General features: G+C 37.2%; 1 protein-coding gene across 1 annotated transcript in view; it reads left to right on the top strand.

Annotated features, from left to right (window-relative positions):
• The window catches only part of Capn6 (calpain 6), a 26,236-nt gene that overhangs the window by 5,527 nt on the left and 10,324 nt on the right, over positions 1-10,385 (top strand). Inside the window, exon 2 of the mRNA XM_031368907.1 lies at positions 2,416-2,596. Coding sequence (XP_031224767.1) covers positions 2,432-2,596 — 165 coding nt within the window. The 5' untranslated portion in view covers positions 2,416-2,431. The remainder of the gene's footprint in view (positions 1-2,415; positions 2,597-10,385) is intronic.

The following is a 10,385-nucleotide window of genomic DNA, read 5'->3' as shown; positions in this document are numbered from 1 at the left end:
AAGGGAAACTGGGAAAGGAGATATATCAAATGCAAATAAAGAAAATATATAATAAAAATTTTTTAAAAATTTGTAAAATCAAACCTAATTTGGTTGAATTGATGCTGCATCTGTGTTTAGACAAGGTCTCTTTGTAACAAATTCTTCTTGCAAGCTTTTGTGAGCCTTACCATTTGCCTGATTAGCAAAGGAGACTTTGTGAGAGCACACGGCTTTCCTGGGCAGGAAATACCCATTTATCCAGAATGTTCAGCACTAGGAGGTTCTGGCAAACTAAATGTCCTAATTGCCTCAGAGTGTCCATATTTACAGCCCCCAGCCTCTGGCAGTCTACCAAACCTTCTAGGGAAAGCAAGAAACATGGGAATATTAGCTGTAACTTTGAACACACATGAAAATTAGAGTCGATTTGTTATAGGCTCTGAAAAGAAGCCCGGGCAACCACTCAGTTTGGCTCTGATGTTTAATGGAGAATTATTACTGATGCCACCCATACTTTCAAATACAATGAAACACACAAATATCGAAAACACAGGAACAGGCTTAAAGCTGGTTAACAGAAAGCACATTGGTGTTTTTCAGTGTTTCCCCAATACTTAATTTGAAAAACAATTGACAATAAATAAGGCTATGGAAAAGTTGTGGTTATGTTCAGTCCCTTAATTTTTAAATGAAGAGAAAGGGCATGTTCGTTACACATACCTTGCAAATAGCTTTGCTGTAAAATAACATTAAGAAGGTAGTTTTAAAGGTTTATGGTTTTCAAGTGGGGAAACTGTTTCATCATGAGGCAGTACGCTACAATCCTAAAGGACATTTGAGGACCTAATCAACTGGGATTGTTATTACTTTTAGAAAATAGTAAATTCAACAGAAGGGCCTGAAATATGGCTTGATAAGTAACGAACTTGCTGTGAGGAGATGAATTAGAATCTCCAGGACTCATAGAAAATCAAGTGTGTAGTACACATGTGGAATTCCAGTGCTTCGAAGATGGAGATAATTGTAGGAACCATGGACTATGCTTCTATACATACAAACACATATGTGTGCACACAGGAGCACTGCTCACATGCACACCAATCCACCCCCTCCACACATACACAGTGCTAATGTAGTAGCTTTTATTCTTTTTAGTTTTTGAAAATTTCATGAAACTTTTTTTTAGAACTCTGAAACATAGGGTTTTTTGTTTGTTTTAATTGTACTGAGCTCATAAAATCACAGGAATAAAGGTTTAATGTAGCTGACACCATAACAATTTCACAACACTTTTTCATTTACTACTAAATGTCAGAGGAAATCATTCAGTTCATTACAAATCTATCCATGTGGATCAAGTAATGACATAGAAAGATCTATTATCACTACAAAGCTATTTAAAATCAAATTTGCCTTTTAAATTATCTTCATACAAACCAATTGTTAAGGGTGTCTGTGTGTAGGGCAGTCTGACAGACTTTGTGTGAAAAACCACTGTATTAATTTTGTTTAGCTATGTGGCATTTTCTTCTTTTATTTTTTTTTCAAAGGAAAGGAAGCAATAGTGTATTATATTGCTATGGGATTAAAAACTTATAGTTTGTCAAATTAGTGTAATTGAATTTCAGTCTGCCTTTTGGTTTTAGAGTCTGCAAATGATTCTACACTTTGAAGGGAAAAAAGATCATATAATCTTTCTATCTTCTTTTTATTATTTTTTATTACATATTTTCTTTATTTACATGTAAAGTTCTCCATTCCTAGTTTCCCCTCCAAAAAAACAAAGAAACAAACAAAAACAACAAAAACAAACCCCTGTTGCCTGAGTTTCTATCTTTTTATGTGTGTTTGGAGGCCATCTGCTGAGCTCTGTTTTTTACATTAGCCTTCTTGCCCAATAGTAAAACACACAAACTCTTTAAATAATAAAATGAAAGTAGTTGTATAAACGGATTTGTTAGAATTGAAAGAGGCTGTTTTCCCCTTCTGCACCAAGTATGTAGCGCTCCAGGACACTGACTCATTCTGAACTCGGTAAAGTGATTTTTCTTTCTCCTTTATCATCAAATTTCAAAATGTCCTTTTCTAAGCTGTTCCATGTCAGTAGAAATGGAAAATTACCTTTTACATTATAATGATTTATGCTTAGCTGACAATCTTCACATTTGTTACCTATTTTCCCAATGAGACCATTAAAGTGCATTTTGTCCCATTTGGCAGATGAACAAACCAAGGTCCTAAACTTGTTAGGTGCTCACTCAGGATCTAGCATTTTTCTGTGCTTTGACTCCTCTTCTCTTGAACATAGTGACTTTTCCTCAGTCTGAAGGCTCTGGGAGGAAGCCACTGCAGCCACTACTGTTTGTGGAATTTTAGGTAATCCTCGGAAGATCTAAGAAGTTCCTCCAAAGTAACCATTTTTTGTCATTCTAGACCTAGTTCGATAACGATGGGTCCTCCTCTGAAGCTCTTCAAAAACCAAAAGTACCAAGAACTGAAGCAGGAGTGCATGAAGGATGGACGGCTTTTCTGTGACCCTACCTTCCTACCAGAGAACGATTCTCTGTTTTTCAACCGGCTGCTTCCAGGGAAGGTTGTGTGGAAACGGCCTCAGGTACCTCTCATTTTTCTCCCCATTTTCTGTCTTGTTGATTTCCTTTTGGTTCAAAACTCCTCATGACTAGCTATTTCACTTAACACCGACTTACTATTTAGAAATTTTGGAATTCTGTCTTCTTTCTTCCAAGCTTTCACTCTTGCTCTTTCTCTTTATTGAGTTATAATTATCAATTTTTACATCTATCTATCTATCTACCTATCTATCTATCTATCTATCTATCTGAATTACATAATGTTTTCCTATGCATACACAATTTTAAATGACTAACACGAAAGAGCTGAAGTATCATCTCCTCACCCAGAGACAGTTTTAAAGTAGGCTTTAGCTTGAAGAGACTAAGAATTCAGTCAATCATACAAAAATGGCACCAACATAAAAGGAAATATACAGTGCTTATTCTTTTTGGAACTTTGAATATGTATTGAACTCTAGAAAGAAACTCTTCTCTCATCTCGTTACTTAGCTGCCTATCATCCTACCTTAAAGATAACCTCAGATCAATGAAGCCTCTTAGACATTGAGCATCAGTGAAATTATTTCTACTTGAAGAACACAGACTTTTGATCTGTTTATTGAATATCATTCACTGTGCAATTCCAGTATTAGCTAGTGGAATTCACATATAACTACAGTCTTTCCATACCCATTAATATTAACTATTAATAGTTATTACCAGTCTTAATGGAATATCTATGTGCTGTGTCTCAGCAGAGCTCAACACCTCTCCATAAGCTGTATGTGAATTAGACTCCAATATATAAAAAGATATAATGATAGAGTCTGGGAAATAATTAGCAACCTTGCTTTATAGAGATGGCTATAACTGGACAGAAGGATAATTTACTGGAGATGTTTCCCAATGATCAGGTAGGAACATATCATAAAGTGCAAGTTCTTGGACCTGAAGACTCCCTTTGTATGGAGATGCCCTTTAATATGTGGTTGTGACCTACCTTAGTCACTAACTCAGTGTTTGTCATCTTTGAGGAATCAACAATCATTTTGCTGTTGTTCTTGTTGCAATTTTCACATTAAACTCCTAAATGGAATTCTAAGAGTTCTTTAGTTTATGCACATTACCACCAAGCGATGACAAGACACATTGATCTCATTGTCTCTTTTCTATACTTGAAGAAAGGAATGGGCCAGCTGAGGTTGCAAAGTACCTTCATTAATATTGTGTTTTTAATGAAGAATCAAAGGCATCAAACCTAGGTACCCTAGTAGTTGGTATTAATTCACAAAGAATAATACCTATTAAAAGTATAAGACTGGAGCTTGGAACTCAGCAATAAAGCAGAGGTTCAGCCTCTAAGTTGTTGATCTAGTTGCAGATAATTTTGCTTCCCTGTAATAAAAATCCAAGAAACATGAATAGAATATTTTAACATGCTTCAGAATCCAAAGACGTAAGACATCCTACCCCTTAAAAATATTTGACAGAGAGAGAGAGAAAGAAAGAGAGAGAGAGAGAGAGAGAGAGAGAGAGAGAGAGAGAGAGAGAGAGAGAGAGAAGAAATCAAACTTATGAATAGATGGCAAATAACAAGTGGTAGAAGAAGCTAAAATGGAATGGAAGTAGGGAAGTGACAGAAGTGTACGTTGGATGGGTATCTTTGAAAAAGGAGCAGACTTGATCATAGTCACTGACTAAGGAATAAAGACTGTAAAGAGTTTGCAGATGCAGGAGAGAGGATGACTGGTGGGGGTGAAGTCCTAGAGGAGATGGAATGATATCTGGTGGGTGGCAAAGTTGGAAAGTAACACAAAGCCATTTCCCAGATGGGAATGAAGTAGACAACATTTCCTCTGTGCTTCGGCTTTAGACGCATCTTCTCCCCTCTGTTTTTGCTGAGTTTTTTGAACTTTGTTTTCTTCATCCACATTCTGTAGATTTAATCCTAGATGGATTCACAGGAAAGAAAATCAACTTAATAATTTTGGCAATAGTCTATTTTTCTTTAAGGTAAACTATGATCCTTCTAGAGGAAGCTTCAATGGTAAAGACTGTGTGCATGTGGAGGGGTGGAAATGAACACAGGGGAGGGGCAAAAGAAGTTGCATTCAGGACATACCTAGTATGGACTGGATTATGCATTGGTCTTCTCTTTGTATGATTTCACTTCAACCTTACTAACCATGGTTTAGCAAGGTAGGTATGTTACTAGTTCTTTGATGTTCCTGGTTTTAAAAAAATATAGCATGTAGTAGGGCATGGTGGAACACGCCATTAATCCCAGCACTCTGGGAGGCAAAGGCATGCAGATCTCTGAGTTTGAGTCTGGGCTCGTCTACAGAGCAAGTTCCAAGATAGCTAGAGCTATGCAGAGAAACCCTGTCTCAAAAATCTAAACCTAAACAAACAAAACAAAACAAATAAATAAGTATAATAGGGGTCTACAACATGATTCATCAGGTAAGTACTTGCAACCAAACTCATAAACCTGGAACCCACATGAATGTCATGTACGTGCCCCCCCCGCACCCTAATAAATGTAGAAACAAAATGAGACTCAAAACAAGACAAAAAAAGTAGGTATTTTCTCTTTCATATTGATGAGGAAATTGAGTCTCCCAGGAGAAGGTAAAAACTCACTCAGGTTCCAACCTCCCGGCAAGCTCAGATGTAACTCAGGACTTGACTCAAAGCCCACAGAAGTTTTATCTCCTTTCATCATATTGTTTGGGTCTCTGTTTGTTTTACAAACATGTGTTGATGTACCTTCATTTTAGTCATCCTCACTGTGTTGCTGTTACTCTTCCATAAACTGATCGATGCTCTCCCTTTGAAGAACACGATATGAAGACAGAGTTAATAAACCCAAAGGCGCAAGATACTTGAAATGTTATCTTATAGCATATCATTAAGAAGTTACATAGAGTAAAAATAAGGCTGTGGGATCCTTGAGCTTTCTCTGAAAGCTATGGATTCTTGTAAAACTAGAACAGAGGTAAGTCTGGGTTGAAAAACCTTGTGCCTACTCTCTTTGGCCTCCCATCAGGAAATCTGAGACCCAATAACAGGCTTCTCTGAATTGACTCAGGAAGAGGAGATGGCTTGTTACCTTGCATTGCTTTATTAGGAAAATTGAGATACTGGTTTGCAGGGGAGGGTATAGACATTTCCCCACTTATATTAACACATAGCATCATACTTAACCAGGGTTTCTCTTTTTTCTGGAAAGTTTCAAAATGGAGATGGCATGATAAACCAACTTTCCTCCTGCTCTGTACTCTACCTAAGTATAAGTGACTGGACACTGAGCTACATTCCGCAGCAGCTTTTCCAAAATTCTATTTTGAGAAAAAGTCTCAGTTTGTCATTCCGTTGACCCAGTCTGCAAAGAAGCTGGACTACAGGTCTGTGCATTTAAATGTTGCCAGCGCTGGAGTTCAAACCCAGGCCCTTGTATATGCTAGACAAGCTCTCTACAAAGATCCTTTATTCAATACTCTAAGCTGGATGTTTCTGTCTCTTCCTTGTTGAAAGCTTCTTCATTTTAAGACAACATAACATTGACACTTTGAGGAAACTTAACTCTAGGAAGCTCCCCAAATTCTTTGAGGGACAAGAGTGAGTTTCACCTTGTTCCTTCCTATTTGCAAGTTTTCTTCTGTATATATATATATATATATATTTTTTGAGACAGTCATGCTATGTATTCCAGGATAGCCTTATAGTCATAATTCTCCTGCTTCAGAGATTTCAAGTGCTGGAATTATAGGCCCATTTTACTATACCTGCCTCTGGCTTGGTTTAAAGAAGCGGTAGCAGTGGCAATTAACTATCCATACCCTCCATAGAAAAACTCTTGTTTCTTTACAATAAGCCAGTGGCCCAATTTTCTCCCAGTTTTCTGAGTAGACAAGTATTTTCCCTGTGCTCTTTATCTTTTATGCCTAAGAACATAAATTATAGTCATAGTAATTCATAAGAAGTAAGTTCCATGAAATTTCAATGTAATAGTGAGTCTGCAGGTACAAGTTTTAGGCTGAATTTGCATGCCAAATTCCTACAGAAATCTTTTCTCCAGTTTTTGCCAAGCACTCTGGCTTTTTCCCTGACTGACTCATATCCACCCACAATAGTGTCCCAGAGTCAGACACGTTTAATCTTTGACTTACATGAAGCAAAGTCTCATGAGAATTTGCACAGCCAGCTGTGGAAGAACAAAGAGCTCCTGCATAAGATCTGTCAACCCTCATGGTCAACTTCTAACTTCTACAATCTACTGCCAACGGCCTTAGTTTAGTATACCTTCATGGAATACTCTACCCACTGGCCATTTTGTTACATTACTGGGTTGAATGGGTGGATAAAGAAGTACCAGGTTAAAATTAGGGTCATAAGAATAGCAGGGGGAAACTTATGAAGGAAAATATACCAAGAAGAATATACATGCTTGGGTAAAAGATAGCCAGTGATGGAATAAAAATAGAAGCAATACTTCTTCATGTTAATAAAATTTCCATCTACTGGTGAACCTTGGTACAGTAGTTTGGACTCAGATGGCTCATGAATTTCATCTGGTGCCCAGATGTTGTGTCTTTCTACAGGGTGATTCTAAGTGTTTTCTATTGTTTACACAATCAGAATTGAAGAGATTTGTATGCTTTCTCCAAATGTTAAATTAATTTTAAATTCTGTATTTCAAATAATTTTCATTTTTATTGAAAGTACAGTTTATATCACACAAAATTTATGTGTTTGAAGTGTACAGTGTGACCATTTTTGGTAGATTGACAGAGCTGTGCAAATATTACTGCAATCCAGTGGTACGATAATGGCTGTATCAATCCAGTAAGATCCCCATGTTCTGTCAAACTGAGCAGGGGAAAAGCCATGTGGCCTCAATCCTACACCAATAACTATAGGCAACTGAGAAAACCTGGGAATGGGAAAAGGAGCTTTCCCTGGAAAGCATTGAAAACATACATATGAACTACATTATACAGACTGAATAGTTTATATTTAGGAATGTATGTGTGTGTATACATATGCATATATGCATGCAATGACAATTAGTGAAAAAAGAGGACAGAAATTTAAAGAAGTATGGAAATGGATATATGGGAGAATTAGAGGGAGAACGGGGAAGGGATAAATGATATAATTGTAATATAATCTAAAAAGTGAGAAAATTAAAATAAAAAAATCCCCATGTTAATTCTCAGTAAGTTACTCCTTCCTCACCAGCTACCACTAATGAACTTATATTTTATCCATATTTTTCTATTGTGGACTTTTCTATTAAAATGTATACTTAAAGTTATATAGAGTCTTTCATTTAGCATCTTTTTACAGGTCATCCATGTTATAGCATGTATCATGCTGGTCTTTATTACCTAAAGTGTTCCATTAAACATATATATAAATTCTTCCTAATAAAACATTTTGTGTTTGTAGCCAAGTGTCATCTCATACCAGAGTCCAAAGTTTCAGATATGAATATCATTGTGTAATGATTTGTTTGGTTAGACTGGAAGTTGAAGTTGAGCTTTTGTCTGTTTATGTTTTGTTTGTTTGTTTACTTTCATTTTTGCTTTTTGAGACGGGGTTTGTAGACCAGGCTGGCCTCAAACTCAGAGATCCACCTGCCTCTGCCTCCCAAGTGCTGTGATTAAAGGTGTGTCAGCACCATCTGGCTGAAGTTGACCTTTTTTTGTTCTAGGTTCCATACTGGGTTCTTCCTGGAAGGAAGAGAATGTTGTACTGGTGCTAAAATGTTCACATAGAAATAAAAATTCCCAGCAGGTAAAGCTAGATCCTTGAGAAAGCATGCAACATTGCTCTGTGAGCCCAGGTCTACCTATAAACTCCCCTTCTGGTTCAATTTTCTGAGAATAAGATAATGGCTACTTGGACTAGCTCACATGGCCCTCAGGTTTTGAATAGAAGTTTTATGCCAATTAGCCTCTACTCCTTCTGCGAATAGTTACTCATCAAGTACATATTGAAGGGCTGGCCATATCCCTACCTGCTCCCTGAGCTAGACTGCATACTGTGCTTTTGAAGTTGCCTCCACTCTTCTGGATACTGGTTATATAAGGAATATTTGTTATTATTGTGGTTCTTGAAGGGAACCTGAATCTCAATGCTTTCTGCCTTCAAATGTTACTTGCATAAACAATTGCTAAAGGTCTGCATGTAATTGTTGCAAGTAGAGTGAACTTTGCAGGGCTGTAGATCTTATCATTGAGATCCCATCAGGAATTTCTGGGAACAGGGATTAGGTGAGACTAATTGAGATGTCCCTCAATGTTCAGCCAAGAGAATATATTTCCCTTCTTTACAGAACATTTATCTTGGGGTGATAGTATTTGGGAAACACTCCAGTTTTTCTTATGTTCTATTTCTTAGTATTATGTATACTCTACCTAAGAAATGACTTTGCTTTGCCAAACAGCTCAGTTCAAGAATCCCTTCCACGCTGCCAGCACATCTGGAGCCATTAAGAACACAGCATCTCCTACATCTCTGACTACTCTCAAGTCATCCTGATATTATGGATATGTGAGCTGTGGCCTCTCACTGAACCCCATTCTTACCACACCAGCATAGCTCAGGCTGAAATGTCCCATCGATGCTCTGCATCTCAGCTTGGCGATACAGAAAAATACCCACAACCTTCCTTCTTTAACTTCAAGAGGAAGCTATGCAGTGTGTCCCAATACATATTAAAAGTCACTTAAGAGCCCTCTCCTTTCTTTCCTCTTCTTTTCTTCTCTTTTCTGTTTGATCTATTGCTAGAAAATTTTCAGAGCTTTTAGATTTGCACTGGCTTCTTTTTATCTTTTCTAACTCCACGGCTGTTTTCTAGTCTTTTAATGTACATGCTATGGCTTTAGTAAGATTTGTTTCCTGTTTTCCACATCATGCTACTTGCATGAAGTATAAGACTGATTTATACGTAGTCACTTGAATTCTAGAAATCAATGCCTATTGCTGATATTTTTTTTCTAAAACCAGGAGCTGAGAAAATCTTGTGAAAAATGGAGTTTTGGACAGAGTGTACAATATAGGGATGGATGTCCACGGGGAAGCTGCACAACATTATTCCATTATACAGGATCATTGACAATCTTAAAGAGAAAGGGATGGGTCAGCCAGTCTTATGGTCCCTTCTTTAATATTATGCTTTTCTGAAGAATCAAAGATCTAGATATCTTAGTGACTAGATTATCAGAGACTCAAGCAACTGCCTCCATCTACTGTTTTTGATATTCTATGACTGTTACTATGTCTTAAAATCCAGTACTAGGTATTCTACACAAAAATTTAAAGTAATATAAGAATTTAGAGTATGTTATTTATAATAGCTATATCCAATTCATACAAGGAGGATAATAACCATCCAGTTCCTCACTTTGAATACACTTATGAGTCTCTTTGTTCTCTTGTGTGAGTAGAAGTTCATACACTAAAAGTATTGACTGGGTATAAACTCCTGCTTATCTAAATTAAAAATATTGCAAAGTAATTCAAAACCATAGTAACTCTCCATAAAACCAGCAATACATTTACCTTAAAATATATAAAAGCAGCCGGAGAGATGGCTCAGTGGTTAAGAGCACTGACTGCTTTTCCAGAGGTCCTGAGTTCAATTCCCAACAACCACATGGTGGCTCACAACCATCTGTAATGGGACCTGATGCCCTCTTCTGGTGTGTCTGAAGACAGCTACAGTGTACTCATATACATAAAATAAATAATCTTTGCCGGGCGGTGGTGGCGCATGCCTTTAATCCCAGCACTTGGGAGGCAGAGGCAGGTGGATTTCTG

This window comes from Mastomys coucha, chromosome X (assembly GCF_008632895.1).
Source record: "Mastomys coucha isolate ucsf_1 chromosome X, UCSF_Mcou_1, whole genome shotgun sequence".
Lineage (NCBI taxonomy): Eukaryota > Metazoa > Chordata > Mammalia > Rodentia > Muridae > Mastomys > Mastomys coucha.
This window is presented reverse-complemented; position numbering and strand designations above follow the sequence as displayed.